This window comes from Acartia tonsa, chromosome 8 (assembly GCF_053477335.1).
Source record: "Acartia tonsa isolate MP-2025a chromosome 8, ASM5347733v1, whole genome shotgun sequence".
In the NCBI taxonomy this organism is placed as follows: Eukaryota; Metazoa; Arthropoda; class Copepoda; order Calanoida; family Acartiidae; genus Acartia; species Acartia tonsa.
Genome location: NC_137267.1, coordinates 596,214 through 613,266, shown reverse-complemented (window position 1 = coordinate 613,266; position 17,053 = coordinate 596,214). Strand labels below are relative to the sequence as shown.

Here is a 17,053-nt window from a genome sequence, read left to right as displayed (position 1 = left end):
CATTTTCTTTATATTACGGCTACCAAATAATCAATGCACATGTATATTTTAAACTCAATACACCGTTCCCTGTCTCCGTGAGATCCGACGGCCTCGCAGAGTAAGAAATGTGGAGAGGGAAAAAAATGAAAAGGGGGGGGGGAAGATAAGAAATAGAGTGAGAGGGGGGGATCGGAAGATTGGGGGTGTTTATACACCCCCGTAGAAAGAAACAAAGATAGCTAATTTTTTTGTTACGTTGAATCCAGAAAAAGAGAGGGGACAATGGGTTGTTTATAGTCCCCAAAGTTTTAATAACGTTTTCTTATTCGTTGGCTCAACAACTTTGGAAACTTTAGTGAATTTTGATGAGGTGAGTGTTCAAACTTTTCAGAAAAGAATTTTAAACTACAGAAGGGGTAATTTTGTGTATCATCATTTGGGATGTACTTCATTATATCGGCCAATGTCTTATCCCTTTAGTTCCCTGAGTTAAATATATTAAAGATGAACTGAAAATAGTTGCCTAATGTGTACGCAGTTTCCTGGGTGTTTCCTCATCCTAGCTCAATATTTTCTACTAGCCACAAATCTTCAAACTTCCCTTAAAAAAATCAAAATTTGAATGTATAAACGATTTATACATTATAAATTTGAATTTTTTAAATTTAGATTTTTTTTGAAGTTTGAAGCTTTTTTAGCTAGTAGTAAATATTGAGCTAGGATGAGGAAACACTCAGGAAACTGCGTACACATTCGGCAACTATTTTCAGTTCATCATATTAAAGGGTTATTATTGGAACACGCGTATTTTGATCACAATAATTTACTCTACAATAATCAATAATAACAAAAAATATAGAGGGATAAGACAATGGCCGATAATTTTTTGTATACCTCTAATGTAAATACACTAAACTACCTCTTTATTAATTACAATTGGTAGTTGAGACGTTTAGATACTCAACTTAAACAACCAACCAATCAAAATCAATTAAAAGTCCCCATTCTGTTAAGCCAACGAATAAGAAAACGTTATATTATAGAATTTATGGAACTAGTGTAATAAACAGCCCATTGTCTCCTCTCTTTCTGGTTTAACAAGTTTTTTTACAAGTTTTTAGGGGAAATATCTAGATTGTCTCTAACTATTACAGGAATCATCATGAAAAGGTTTAAATCGATAGGATAATTAAAACATGCTTAAACTAACGATAAGAGCCATCCGATACGGACGGACAAACGAAGGAACAGATCGACCCTTATGTAATTTTAAACTGATTTAATCTCATGGAAGGAAAATGCTATTCTAATGAGAATCAATTCTTAGCTTCGTAAAAACATATAAAAAGGTTGGGGGGAGAAAGCAATTGAATTTGGGGGGGGGGGTAGGGGAAATTGTGGGGGGGGTATATATAGTAAATATAGACTTGTTGAGGATTGGGGGATTTTTTCAGGGGGGTGTGGGGGAATTGCCAAATGGTATACATAGATAGATATTGATAACAAAATAGATAGATACTTTTCAGCTGGGTTATAATAGAAAGTAATATATTAATAAATAACATATGTACCATATAAGATATCAAGGAATATTTATATAAAATAAAAGGATATGTGTCTGTCTGTCTGTACTTAAAGATAAACCGATATGATTCTCCTTTACAATATATCTTCTCATAGGGAGGATACCAAAACCCTCCAAAGAGCTAAACTAAACATAGAAAAATTCATCACCCCCCCCCCCACCAAAAAAAAAAAAATTCTTTTATTTGCCACTTCGGAAAATTAGAAGTATTGGTGGAAAAGTTCGTTTACTAAAGTTTGTACGACCCAATCAATACTTAATTTTCAACCTTTATGAATAATATAATTATATTGTTTGAAAACAAATAAGATATAATCATTAACATACAAATAGACATTATATTATGTTAACATGGGGAATATAAAAATACATTTTGTCTGCCAAAAACAGTTAATTAATCCCTAAAAATAGCCTAAAACCGCATCCCCTGTCCGTGTTCATTCATCCGTTTAAAAGATCTTATGGGACACACCCACATGTAAAAAATAATCAGGGAGGGAGGAGACATTGGACTGTAAATTACACTGGTACCCAAAGTTTTACAACGACATTATCTTATTCGTTAGCTAAATTTCTTGAGTACTTTTGCTTGGTTGGTTCCGAACTATTGAATCAATAATTCGATTTTACAGGAGGGATAATTTTGTTTATCATCATTCGGAATTAATATTAACTTATCGTTCATTGTCTTATCAATTAATTAAGATCGATGATCAATTGTATTATCGCTGATTATCAAATATTTTATTAAAGTCAAGAATACATTAAATATCCTAACATATTTTTAAAAATGGATTCGAAACCGATTAATCTCAGCTGGATTAGAACCGGTTTCATTTAATTATCCGCGGAATGCTGTTTATAATACGATACGATAGATAACTATTAACTTTAAAAAGCCAACTCTGAAAAAGTGTTATCATATCAGGATTTTAGTCATGTTTTTTTTTAACAATTTTCTGTCCATTCATAACACATTGTTTAATATGTCGTCTTGCGTTAGCTTAAAGCAAAAAAGAAAAATGACAACATTCATGAAAATGATTGTACCGTATACGTGGATATAATGACAGGGAAAAATTGTCATTAATTTAGCTTGCTAACATGGAACGTATTTATTGGTCAGTTCGTTCGTCCAGTAGAAAGGGGAGGGGATGGAGGGTTAGAAAACATGTAAATCTGGTGTTCCAAGTTCCAAGTATGAATATATCCATTTTCACGAAGGCTTTGAAACAGACTAACGAACATTAACACTTGTAGAGTAGAATTCTAACCTATTAAAACTAAACAAATTTGCATTTTATAATATTATTATAAATTATCTATTTAAAATATATTTCGGTGAACATGGAACCCTCTTCAGTCTAAATGACGCAGCGCTCGGCTCCCTAGCCTAAAACCTAACCTAACCTAAAATAGTTGTTCGTCGGTAGTCGGGGGTGGGGGGGGGGCGGGGGGGGTACAAAATTGAAAAAAAATTGAAAAAACAATTTCTAAGAGGATAACGCCAAGTAAATTTGTAAAAATTCAGGGGCAGAAAATGTTGCTTTAAAAGGAAAAATTTATAATTATATGATCAACCGTGTGAAGTTTCGCTTGATGTTAAATATAAACTAAAGATAATTTTATGAAGAGGCAAAATCCTTAAAACCAACCATATAAAGCTTCCATGAAAAATACAACCAAATCAAATCTATATTTACATATATCAAGCACCGAAAAAATAAACCCTACTACTTTATTTCATAGGCTTCGCCTATAGCTTCTAGGGGCTCTTCCATTTAGGTTCAGTTGAGTTTTCTAAAAGATTTTTTTTAAAATTTCTGTATATTTTTAAATTTTTAGTTTTTAAAATTTCTAGCCTTTGGGGCTTAGGGGAAGGGAGGTTTCCCAACTTATTTTCAAAGAAGGTGTATTAACTTTTTTGCTTTTTATTTAAGATAGCTAGCCGGTGCTTTTAGTGAGTAGTAGATATGTAATCGGTTTTTTAGTAGACCTCTTATTTTTAAATTAATTTAAGTTTTTTATAAAAATAATTAAGTCGGTTTTAAGGTACTAAAACGCAACAAAATAAAAGAAGAAAATGGCCAGTATGAACAAAAATAGTAAGATATTTAATTTTACACCTTACTTTTAAAATTCTGTTGAGTAATTATTGAAAAAATCTATTTTTTTAACCTCGGTTTAATAAAAACTTTAAACCTAAATATTTTCTCAAACAGATATAAAAAATATAGGTTCATATATACCTTTAGAATCAGAAAAATATTAAGAATCTATTCTAAGCAAAATTGAAAAAGTTTTATAAAACTATAATAAAAAAAATAAGTTTATTTTAAGAATCATAATTTTCGGCTTTAAAGGGTTGACTTGAACAAAACCTGAACAAAACCTAAACAAATGTACATACACTGTAACAGATACTTTTTTAACACAAGAAACAATAATGCATTTTTAACTGCATTGTTTTGAAGTTTATTAACAGACTGAAGCATACTTGTTCATAATTTTTCATTCTTTACATGTTATGTAAGTATCACTATTTTTATTGTAGTATCTATTGTATATATTGTTTGAACATTATCCTTTTTTTTGTCAATTCTATTGGTTAAGTTTTGAGGTGAAGCTTCTTAATTCGTCAATTTTAGAGATTTTTGATTGGCTAGTTTAATAGTTACAATTAAGTGTTGCCTGTAAAAATATAGCATTTTAGGCCATTTTTATTTTTTTAAGTTTTTACTTTTTTCCAATTTTGCTTAGAATGGATTCGTAATATTTTTCTGATTCTAAAGGTATATATGAATCCATGTTTTTATGTCTGTTTGAGAAAATATTAAGGTTTAAAGTTTTTATTAAACCAAGGTTAAAAAAATAGATTTTTTCAATAATTACTCAACAGAATTTTAAAAGTAAGGTGTCAAATTAAAGATCTTACCATTTTGGTTCCTACTGGCCATTTTCTTCTTTTATTTTGTTGCGTTTTAGTACCTTAAAACCGACTTAATTATTTTTTTAAAAAACTTAAATTAATTAAAAAATAAGAGGTCTACAAAAAAAACCGATTGCATATCTGAATTCTATGAAAAATTTTACATCTACTACTTACTAAAAGCACCGGCTAGCTATCTTAAATAAAAAGCAAAAAAGTTAATACACTTTCTTTGTAAAAATTAAATAGAAGAAAAGAATCCAAAAAAAGGAAAGCACAAAAACTTGAAAAAAATTAAAATCATAAAAATTTGATGAATAAAAAATATTTATAACTTTGCTTTTATTAGATATATTTGTCATTCACACTTGTAGTTCTTTTGAGCAATTTAATAGAATTTAAAGAAAACTTTATTATCTCAGTAGAAAAAAAAATTAAATATTTACATTTTGCATTATATTCTGTCAAAATTCTTGTCCATATCAAGATATAATCACAAAAAAAATGCTTAAACGATTAAATCAAAAGATATACATGCATATAAATTGGAAATAGTAAAGAATCAGATAGGAATAACACAAAATAATAAAATGTGCAGGAAATTTTTCTTTATAAGACATTGTATGATCAAAATTAGCCTTAAATACTTAAAAGAAGTATTATAAGCTTTTTATATTCATTAGTTTTTTTAACTTCTGAAAATTTCAATTTATCACACATGCCATAAAAAGAAATATCCTCTTTTTCCACTTAAGAGTTATCTACATTGATTTCTCCTCTTCACTTCAGCCACCAACACGTCTCGGGCTCCTTCTATGAATTCTTTAACATTTAGTGATCCTGAGTGTTCAATTATAATATTTATAATATCATCATGGGAAATAACAAAATGAGTCCCAATAGGTTGGAAAGGACCAGGATAGTTTTTACTAACTCTCAAACCTCTTGAAAAGTAATTGATTATTACATACAGAGGAACATCTTCAAAATAGGACTTTCTAACAGAATAGTAATGCTCCATCTTTCTTTCTTCATATTTATTCTTTATTACATAACAATATCGGAATCTATAAACTTCAAGGTAATCAAGCTTCTCATTGATGATGCCAAGAAGATTCTCCAGCATAAAATAACTGGCCTCAATCTTCAGGTTTTTTAGTTCTGTCTTGGAAAGATCATCAGAAAGCTTATCATTTCTCAAGAAATTTAGGATAATTTCAAAAAATTTTGGGTCTCTATCTATGAAGTAGGATCCATCCTTCAACATAGCAGCAGGCTGCAGAGGAGAATCTATTTCAAACATCTTTGCAAGAACAGATTGTGGCTCTTTCAACAGGGTCTGTCTGGTGGTAACAAACCTAAACAATTCATAGTCTATGATGGTTTATAAAGGGTCTACAAATATCCACTAAAGATATGGGGGTAAATAAAAATGCAGCTAAAATGCTGCTTAAAAACAGTCTGACCACCATGGATGATTTATAGTTAATAATGTTCCTTAATAATGGGAATACTGACTTAGTAGTATTAGCCAACTATCTAAAATAGGAGCCAAGAAAATCATGTTTTTCTACTTCTTAAGGATGTAAGGAGGAACATTTCAAAGTACAGAGTAGCTGAGCTACTACAAAACAATTCTCCCATAAATGACATAAATAGACATGAGGACTATATGGTGATGATAATCAAATAATACGCTTTTAAAATTGTTTCTAACTGTTACAGGAATCTTCATGCAAAGTTTTGAAATTGATAAGACATTTCTAAAATATCCAAATTAACGATCAGAGCTATCCGTTATTCCTATCAAAAGAGAAGCTTTGCAGATAAAATTTAGAATAACTAGCAGCACTAGAATGTGCTCCTAGAGATATGAGAATCTACAATATACAAGATCCTTTAATACAGACATATTCACAGAGACACATATCCTGTTACTTTTATATGGGAGTAATGTTCACCTAGTACCACCAACATTCAGCTCAATAACATTATTAAATGACATTTTTTCTCCACAGATATCTGAAAATAGAATTATTATATAAAAGATTTGTACAAAGGACAGGATTTATTAATAATATTTTTTTAATTTTTAAATTGGATCAACTGGTTCATGAAGTAAAATTATTTTTGAATTTTCTTATAGGTTTACACTAGTTATAAGCAATTTCTACCAAAATTCTGCTTTTTGGGAAGTTGAAATAAATCTAGATTTTTTTTTTAGTTTGAATCAGTACACGGAGAAAAGTCATTCACTTTTATTAATTCAACAGACCATTAAATATCATGGTTGTTTATGTTTTGACCAATTTTGTAGAAATCAATTTGTGAAGAATGAATGTGAACCTGACTTTAATATATTTATACACTATTGAATTAATCTTATAATATTTCTTCAATATGAGAGCTAATTGAAAAAAAAACAAGCACTTTTTTAATTATAGACATTACAGATGTAAAGATAGTTTGAACAGACTTTTTCAAATATGGCTCAAAAGAACGAATAAATAATTTTTAAAAATTAAAAGAAACAAAGAGTGGATTTAAGAATATAATCAAAGTTTAACTTAGTCTTACATTTGACAAGTATCAAATTGAAGCTTGCAATCTAACTAATTTACTTATAAGCTTGTGCCTTAACTATATCAACAACAAGTTGCTTGTCAACACATTCTGTACAGAATTCTTTGAACTTTGGAGTGTTGACCAGAGTCTTAGCATTCAGGACCACCAGGGCCATTGCTGATGTCTTCAGTTCTGTCAACCTATACCTGTAAAAATTTTCAACTCAATGATATAAATTAAAATTAAGATTAAAAATTTTTTTCTAAATCTTTTTAACTGACCCACCAGAAACGATTTTATTCCTAGAGCACATTAAAAAGATTCCAATTTTTTTATTCGCTGCAGAAGAAAACAGCAGAGCTGGGGCGGTAGTTGCGCCACCGTTTTTATGAAAGATACCAAGACTTGGGATTATTATAGACTCAGCCAAAAAGATTTTACCCAATTATCTCTAAGACTAAGGGATTAGCACCCAAAATAAAATTGCTGGTATGTCCTGTCATAAGTCACCACATTTTAACCCCCCCCCCTCCCCTTTAAATGATTCCAAATTGCCTAATTTATTGGTCAAAACATGGTCGATTCGGCACATCTGATTCCAACAAACACCCTAGTATTACTCGACTGCTAAGTCTGACCTGTCTGCGGCTGCAAGAATCTCCAGAACATTATCAACAGCCATAGTAGAGGCCAAGAGCTCACCACAAATATCTAAGACAAGAATGACATTCATAAAAGGAAAGCTCTAAATAAAAAGGAAGGACAAATGAACAATAACTCTTTTGATTGTCAGAACTTAACAGCAGAACATTAATTTGTAAGTCTAAACGAAATTGTACATAAATTTGTAGCAAAATTGCATAAATTCAGGAAACCTATAATTTAATTTAATATTTTATGCTTTATTTAATACTTTATTTTTAAGAATTTAATTATGGAGATGCTTAAAATATTGGACTTTGTTGGTGTCTTGCATGTTTTAAATGGAATTACGAACTTCCTAGTAATCATTAAAGAGTTGCTATACTTCCTAATTTGTACCTGATTAGGAATCATCATGCATAGCTTAAAATTGATAAGAACCATTCATAATTAGTAAAAAAAGAGCTAACTTTTACAGACGAAAGTACCGGCCCTAATTATAGAAAAACCTCACTTTTAAAAAAGAAATGCAATTAATCTAAACAAGGTTCATAAATAACACAGCAATAACAAGATGTCCATAGCTCATTAGTCAGGGGAATTTGACGAAATTCCCATTTAAATTTTGACTAGGTTATCCTCCCTCCGATTTTGAAAACGCTTGTTACAAATTAGTTTTTTATTAATGAAATTTTTTTAAAAGGTTTGACTGGTTTAATAAATATTTAAAAGATGTTCATAAGCCAAATACCTATCAAATTAACTTTTAGAATAAGTAACAAATGAATATTTAGCCAGGGGGTCTAAAGGGATAAGACAATTGCTGAAAATTTAAGTACATCCCTGTAGGTGATACATAAAGCTACCTCTTCTCTAAATCACAAGTATTGTTTAAAACAGTTGCACACCCAATGGACACTTAATGAACCAACCAATCCAAATTCTACGTAAGTCCCCTACGTTGGTAACCAAAGAGGCTTTTAAAACTATGGGAACTAGTGTAATAAACAGCCTAATGTCCCTTCCATCCCTGAATATTTCCACAATAACAAAAATTCTCTCTCCGTCTATCGGGTGTCAGCCATCCTAAACTAAAAGCTTACCTTTGAGATCCTGTATTTGGAACTGGTCAGCAGCCCCTAGGAGTTCCATAGCTTTTTGAGGATGCTCAACAATTCCACTGTAAATAAAACTTAGAAGTTCCTGAAAAAGTTTAATAGTTATTTAATATATTGTATTATAGACAGCTTTCCGCGGATGGTAGAATAAAACATTATATGATTAAACCCTTCTTTGTTAGACTAACAAAACTGATGTCAATATTTGGGTATAGTCCCTTTTGTGACAACGCCTCTTGAGGGGCGATATTTTTGTATTTTCTAAGTAGCTTTTGGTAGGCTATTTTAGGTTGGGTGATTGTTCCGCAGGAATGGACCCCCCTGTAGGGTCTAGTAACAGGAGAAAAGCTACTATCAAACTACGAAAAAAGTCCCTTAATATGCGTTGTCACAAAAGGGACTATGCCTACCTATTTTTATTTTATTATTCTTAGAAAATTGTCTGTAATATGATGAAACACATGATTTTTCATTAAGAGAATGTTTATCGGTTCCGAAGATATCCTCAAAAAAATATTATTTATATTCCAGTGGGCTTTATTTATTCTTACTGAATAAAATAAATATTACCCCTCAGGCCGCTCCTGCTCAACAGCAAAAAGCAAAAAAATTTTTACACATTTCTCGCCGAATTTGGAGTTTTCATCCTTTTCGAATCAATTAATATTTCTTTTTTTAAAAATTTACCCCTTTAACTAACCATGCTGGGGTCTTTTTTGCTAAGTCATTAAAAATGTTTCTCAAAAAAAACGGCTGCTCAAAACAGATTAGTTAAAAAAAAATTTCAATAATAACTAACTCAACCTTAATCTTCTGAAAATAAGCCATGTTTACCTTCACAATGCCGATCTCCATATAGTCAAGCTTGATTGTTCCACTGTCCTTCTCCTTGAAATCACTGTCCAGCATAGTTTTGAATACTGGGGATCTGGCAGCAAGCAGGTTCTTGTGGCATTTCATCACCTCACCATCTTTGCAGTGGATTTCAACATCAGCATAATCACCGATGCACAGCAGTTTGGCCAGGTCAGTTGAGAGAGTTGAAGTGCAAGACTTTTTAACAGCAGCTGGTGTTTTAGTTTTGTTGACAACAAGAGCTGAAGAATCATGAAGTTCAACTCTAACTATATCATCGAACTTACTTGACTTGAAAGTGAAATACAATTCATCATTTACTTCATGATCTTCAATGCTGGCTTTCACTAAATTATAGTTTTAATATCATTATTAATAACATAACCTCTCATTCCTAAGAAAAAGGCTATGCTCCCTTTTTACGCATGTAATCAGCATGTTTTATATAATATGGACTGGACGTATGGACTTTCTGGTAACGATCATAGAGTTGCTACCTACGCTTTCTTCGTCGTACCTAACTTTTATAGTATTTATCATGCACAGTTTGAAACCGATGGGAAAAGTATTCATCAAGTATTCATAAAAAGTATTCATCATGCACAGTGGACAAACTTACATTTTTAGGACTTAATTATAGAGTTGCTTTGCTTATAATATTGTACTTTGTTGTCTCAGGAATCAGTATACCAAAAATCAGAACAATTGGTTAATTAGATTGCATAAAAATTTGTTGCTAAAAAAGTAAAAAATCAACATGTTTAAAATGGACGTATGGACATTCTGGCAAAAATTACTACTACAGGAATCACTGCAAAGTTTAATATTGATAGGACAATTCTAACATGCCTAAATTAATGAACCAACCCTAATTATAGAAAAGCTTCGCTTTTAAAAATTTCTAAAGAGGATAACGCTGGTATTCCTTACCTATTAACTTCTTGTTAGTATCATAACATTTGAGCATTCCTGATCTTAGTGTAGCACACTTGTCTTGACTGGCCATCACAATGCCAATCCTTTTCTGACTACAATCCAGAAACATCCTGCAGTAGTGGGGTGGAGTGGAGTAGGACAAATTAAACTTAGGGGAGTAAATTTTAGTAGCATCATAAATATTATCTCTAAAACTGACCCAGTGTCTCACTCCACTGGTATAGTCAACAATACCATGAGTAATTAATATGGACATGTTTCTGAAAAATGTAAACCTTTATTATAAACCAGGAAAAGAGGGGTCGGGTCACTGTGAATTTGTATTAATACTCACTAAGTTGAAACTGAACTGACTCACCATATAAGTCGCCTAGCCTACATTTGAGAGAGAGCAACTGTATCATATGAATCGATATATTATTACATGGATAATGCGACAGATTTTCATGTTTTCTAATAAAGTGATACTCGCAACTGGCTAAAAAAAAACTTTATCCACCATCCATCCCCTTTAACCTGCGACTGTGGCTCGTTGCGGGTAGGTGATATAGGTTCGAATCTCGGCTTACCACCGCTTCATAACTAATTAAACGTAAAAAATAGTACCTACTGCTGCTATGTCAGGTGCGCGACATCAATAGTTAGAGTAGGGTAATGCCTTGGCACAAAACAGACCCAACTCATTACCAAGCATAGGACTTCCAGACAAAGGTCGTGCAATCAGATGGTTGGTTGCCTGGTGGGTGTTACCCAACATAATACCTCGGGTGTTTGGACGGAAAATGAGATATTTGGCTCCCCTGGATTGTTGGACCTGTTGTTAGAGCCTCGCCCGTTTGAGGTAATCCCAACCCCTCCCCTCCTATTGGAAGAACGAACTGACCATTAAATTATGTCAATATTACCACAGATTGACGATAATTTTCCCCTCTATATATATCAACGTATTCTATATCCATTATCATATGTATATTAAAATTTCAACAGAATCATATGAAACATGATTCTAAAAGATAGACAATTTTAAATCAAAATAAACTTATACAGTTGCGTGACAAGTAAATGGGTCAATTGCCCCCCCCCCCCCCCCCCCTCCTCTTAACCTAACACTTCAAACACTACTCTTACCTACACCCCCCCAATGATGAAAAACGCCATTTTTATCCCACCCCCTTGATTTTAGTTTATAAGTGCGTTTTTACAACCCCCCCCCCCCTTTTGATGGTTGGAAATCCCCCCCCCCCCTATACAAAGTGCTGTGCACGCAACTGATAAGATTTATATGTTATTTGGGTGAACTGAAATTAGTTTCCGAATGTGAACACATTTTCCTAGGTGTTTCCAAATCCTATCTCAATATTTGCTACTGGCTAAAAAACCTTCAAACTTCCAAAAAAAAATCAAAATTTGAAAAATTAAAACTTTGAATGTATAATGTATAAATCGTTAATACATTCAAATTTTGATTTTTTTTTTAAGTTTGAAGGTTTTTTAGCTAGTAGCAAATATTGAGATAGGATTGGGAAACACCTCGGAAAATGTGTTCACATTCGGAAACTAATTTCAGTTCATCGTTATTTGACTCTGAAAGATATACATTTTTTTTATCAAAATAAAATGTTATCCTATTATATAAAGTAGTAAGCGTTTTTTTGTCTGTCCCGAAGGATCTCGCTAACTGCTGAACCGATATTGTTTTCCTTTACAGTGAAGCTTCTTATAGTCCCTGGGAAGGTTTTAAACTATTTTTGGAGAGGGTGTCTTCACCCCCCTCCCCCCCAAAAATATTTTTTTTTACTCTTTTGAAACTCAAATTTAAAATGGGATGAATGAGGTCGACTTTTCCCCCTCCTACCAGCGTCCCTAGAGGCTTCTAGGGGCGTAGCCGCTAGTTTTAAAAATAAAACAAGAATTACAATAATCCTTAATACCGTAGCTATACTCGAACAAGGGAAGGGGGAGACATTGGACAGTAATTATACTTCTTATCACCAAATTTTTCAAAACAGGTTCTCTTATTTGTTGAGTTAAAAACTTTGTGGTTTTTTATTGAATCCTGATTAGTTAATGCGAACTAGCGGTGTCAAAACTTTTTTACCAATAGTTTTGATTACCATAAGAGATAATATTGTACATCATTTATTGGTCAGTTCGTTCATCCAGTAGAAGGAGGGGGATAAGAGTTATGGATTATCACTTTAGTAAAACTCTGGTGCAACATCCAAGTCTATAATACAAAGTAGCTTGATGTCTGTCCGTCTGTCCGTCTGTCTGTCCGTCTGTCTGTCCGTCTGTCTGTCCGTCTGTCTGTCTGTCCCTTAAGATCTCGGTAACCACTGAACCGATCGGATTCTACTCTTCAGGGAATATACCTACTGGTCCTGTGGTGGTTTTAGGCTATTTTCTTGGGGGGTGAGACACCCCCAACCCCCCCAAAAATAAAAAAAATCCAACCCCCAAAATTTTTTTTACATTTTTTGTAAAATCTCAGTAACTGCTGATCAAATTGGGCTCTACCCTTCTGGGAATATACCTACTGGTCCTCTGGTGGTTTTAAGCTATTTTCTTGGGGGGTGGGACACCCCAACCCCCCCAAAAATAAAAAAATCCCGACTCCCAATATTTTTTTTTTTTTTTTTTTTTAAACAAAAACCAGTAATTGGGGTGGGGGAACCCCACTGCAACATGGGGCGAAGCCCCCATGAATCCCCCCCCCCCCGAAAAAAAAAAATCAAAATATTTTTTTTTAATTTTAATTTTTGTGTATGCGAACAACCTAGGTCTAATTTTTACGAATTGAAATTTTTGTGTATATGGCAAACAACCTGGGTTTAATTTGTACAAATTAAAATTTTTGTGCATAAAGCGCACAACCTGGGTTTAATTTTACCACAGAGTAATTAAACAAAGAATAATTTTTTGAATATTTCTATAAAGGGGGGTTGACTTCCCAAAACTATATAGGGCGAAGCCGCTAGTAATCATATATATCAATAGTTAAAAGCGATGTCATATACAGATGCACATGTTATACATACAGAAAAGAATTGGCTTTTTAAATTGGATACAAACATTAACTTTTCCGGTATTGCTTCGAAACCGATTAATATCCGCTGGATTATAACCGGTTCTAAGCCATACTAAAAAATTATTTAAAACATCACTTTACAGACAATTTTCTGTGAATATTAAAATAAAATCATGAAATTAATACCATTTTTGTAATCCCAGGCCTTTTGCACTTCTGGGCTAACAAAACTGGTTTAATTTATAAAATTTCTTATTCTAATATCTGCGGATAGCTGTCTATAATACGATGTGATAAATAACTATCAGCAATGCATCATATCAGCACTTTGATTTTAGACAAAACAATACTCAAGGATCTCCAGGAATAGGACAATGCACAATAAATTATTTAAATTTCAGACTATGAAAAACAAAATTACCCTGTCTCTAGATTAGAATTATTGGCTGAAAAGTTCGGACACTGTCAGTGTGCATCAAACAATCAAGATTTAATAGCCAACGAATGAGTGAACGTGGTTATAAAATTTCATTGTCCATTAATCCCGTCCTCCCTTATGATTTCCAAGAACTTACTAATCGATTAGAAAGATCAAATTTCCAAACATTTAGAAAAATTTATTAAATTTTAGTACAGGGACGTACAAGCTTTTCATTTTAAATGAGGCGTTTCAAAGATTTGAAGGGGATAATTTAATGTATTTTTTTTTATTTTATTATTTTTTTTTATTATTTTATTTTATTTTATTTCTTATTTTATTTTATTCCCTCCCCCTCCCCCCACCCCTCAAAATGATAAAAAAAAATACATTTAAAAACTATTTTGAAGCTTATGCAAACGCTATGAACAGGTCATAGTTTGGACATGTTATAATTGTCCTATTTATTTCAAACTTTGCATATAATAGTTAGGTACGAATTTGAAATTGTAGCAACTCTATGATCGTTACTAGAAGTTTTTTACTTTTTAAGAACATTTTTTGTATGATATGATTAAAAAAAAACACATGTTAGAATTATCCTATCAATTTCAACCTTTGCATGATGCTTCCAATAACAGTTAGGTACAATTTATAAAGCATAGCAACTCTATAAGGAAGTGTGTACATACATTTAAAACATGCTGGTTTTTAAAAATTGTATTATGTAATTATCCTTCTCATATATTTAACTAATAATATTCTTAGGACAACAAGGTACAGTATTATAAGTGAGGCATAATCAGATCCTATAAATGAAAGTATGTTCTTTTACTGTATCCTATATGTACGCAATTTTGCAACAAATTTATGTACAATTTTGTTAGACTTACAAATTAATGTTCTGCTCGTTAAGTTCTGACACTTTACAAGAGTTATTGTTAGTTTGTCCTTCCTTCTAATAGTAGAGATTCTCTTTTTTGGATGCTGTCATCCTAGTTGAATAAATGTTTAATTATAAGTAAAACTAGCAGCTACGCGCCTAGAGGTCTCTAGGAGCACTTCAGATGTTAGGGGTTGAATTTGAACCCCCCCCCCCCTTATTTTGTATTTTACTTTTGAAAAAAAAATATTCAAGAAATTTTTTCCTAGAGGTGATTTTATTAGGAGGGTGGTGTTACCCTCCCTCAAAATAGTTATAAACCTTCCCGGGACCTACACATCATGTTACTTTATTACAATGATTTAATGATGAATTAATTCCAAATTTTGCTATTATCACTCATCCAGGGTTCAGCAACTGTAACGAATATCATTTTCTATCTAAAAGAAAGTTTATAAATTTCCAGTTGCTGATTCGTAATATTTCATGATTATTATTTTCCCAGAGGAAGGTAGAAAACAAAAAAAGCACAAAATGATTTTATACAAGGCTGACAAAATCAAAAACAGCAAAGCTCTAAAATCAGATGGTAGTAGATACAAATAGAATGTCAGAACTTAATAAGCAGAATATTAACTTATAATTCACTAGCGGCTTCGCCCCTAGCCTCTAGGGGCTTTGCCCAAGAGGTGATAAAAAAAAATTATTGCGAGAGACCATAAAGGACCATGGAAACTCCTTCAAAAAAAAAAAAAAAAAAAAAAAAAAAAAATGGGGGGGGATTTTTTGGTTTTTGGGGGGGTTGGGGGTGTCCCACCCCCCGAGAAAATAGCTTAAAACCACCACAGGACCAATAGGTAGATACCCTGAAGAGTAGAATCCGATCGGTTCAGTGGTTACCGAGATCTTAAGGGACAGACAGACAGACGGACGGACAGACGGTCAGACGGACAGACGGACAGACAGACATCGTTCTACTTTGTATTATAGATAAAACTATATTTATAAATCACAAAATATATAAGTATTTACATATGTATTTAACAATACTAAAGTTAAATAAGTGTTAATTTTGAAAAGAAAAGCTTTTCTACAATTAGGGTTGGTCCGTCCGTCCGTATCGGTTAGCTCTTTTCGTTTATTTAGACATGTTAGAATTGTCCTATCGATTACAAATTTTGCATGAAGATTCCTATAACAGTTAAGTACGATTTAAATGCGAAGCAACTCTATAATCTTTAACAGAATGTCCTAGGACAACTAAGTACAATATTTTATGCAAAGCATACCTATAATCAAGTCCATAAATGTAAGCATGTACTTTAAACAGTATCTGTAATTAACAGTTTTATGTTCAATTTTTGAAAACTTATTCATTTATATTCTGCTTATTCAGTTCTGACACTCTACATGAGTTAATGTTCGTTCGTCTTACCGTTTCAGAGCTTCGCTTTTAAGAATGTTGTCAACTTGTCATCCTTGTTTTTATATATCTTAATTATATCTAACAAAGGGGTATAAGATCACAAACACAGCTAAAACAATAATCATAATCTAATATTGATTCCATACAATTAAGAATATCATCATATGGACTAACATTGTTGATATCTTCTGTAGGATCATTGTCTACAGCTCCAATAGGATGTATGGTAGATCCTTCAGTAATGGATGTATAATTACTTGGATCTTACACCAGATTTTCATGTTCTATAATAAAGTGAACTCTGTAGCAGGCTAAAATAACGATCTTCACCATACCCCTCATTTACCCCATCCTCTCCCCTCCTACGGCCCGTCCAATAAAAGCAACAGGAAATTGCAACCTTAATTGACGACAATTTTTCTCCTGTTTTATCATCCTAGTATATTCTACATCCATTCCTTGAGTGCATGCATCATAAGCTTGTATAATCTCTGCTGCACAGTTGAGTATATCTGTATCAGTGCAGTAAGAAATATCTTTCCTAAATAGTTCAACATTTATAATTAGCAAATGATCTTGAAGCAGCTTATAGTGCCTAATAAAAAATGACGTCATACAATACAATTGACCAATGATAGGCCAGTATATATTGTAATGAACCAATGGTATAGTGCAGTAAGAAATAC

At 32.3% G+C, this 17,053-nt stretch overlaps 2 protein-coding genes across 2 annotated transcripts; both read right to left on the bottom strand.

Moving 5' to 3' along the window:
* Positions 1 to 4,893: 4,893 nt before the first annotated feature.
* On the bottom strand, positions 4,894 to 6,582 carry LOC145325341 (uncharacterized). Its single transcript, XM_080168342.1, has 2 exons — positions 6,458 to 6,582; positions 4,894 to 5,854 (listed from the first exon to the last, which is right to left on the bottom strand). Exons 1-2 carry the CDS (start codon positions 6,499 to 6,501, stop codon positions 5,254 to 5,256), a joined length of 645 nt encoding a protein of 214 aa, XP_080024468.1. The 5' UTR covers positions 6,502 to 6,582; the 3' UTR covers positions 4,894 to 5,253.
* LOC145325340 (uncharacterized) lies at positions 6,518 to 10,892 on the bottom strand. The gene is made up of 5 exons (XM_080168340.1): positions 10,607 to 10,892; positions 9,656 to 10,023; positions 8,807 to 8,906; positions 7,700 to 7,772; positions 6,518 to 7,267 (listed from the first exon to the last, which is right to left on the bottom strand). Exons 1-5 carry the CDS (start codon positions 10,866 to 10,868, stop codon positions 7,114 to 7,116), a joined length of 957 nt encoding a protein of 318 aa, XP_080024466.1. The 5' UTR covers positions 10,869 to 10,892; the 3' UTR covers positions 6,518 to 7,113.
* Positions 10,893 to 17,053: the final 6,161 nt, after the last annotated feature.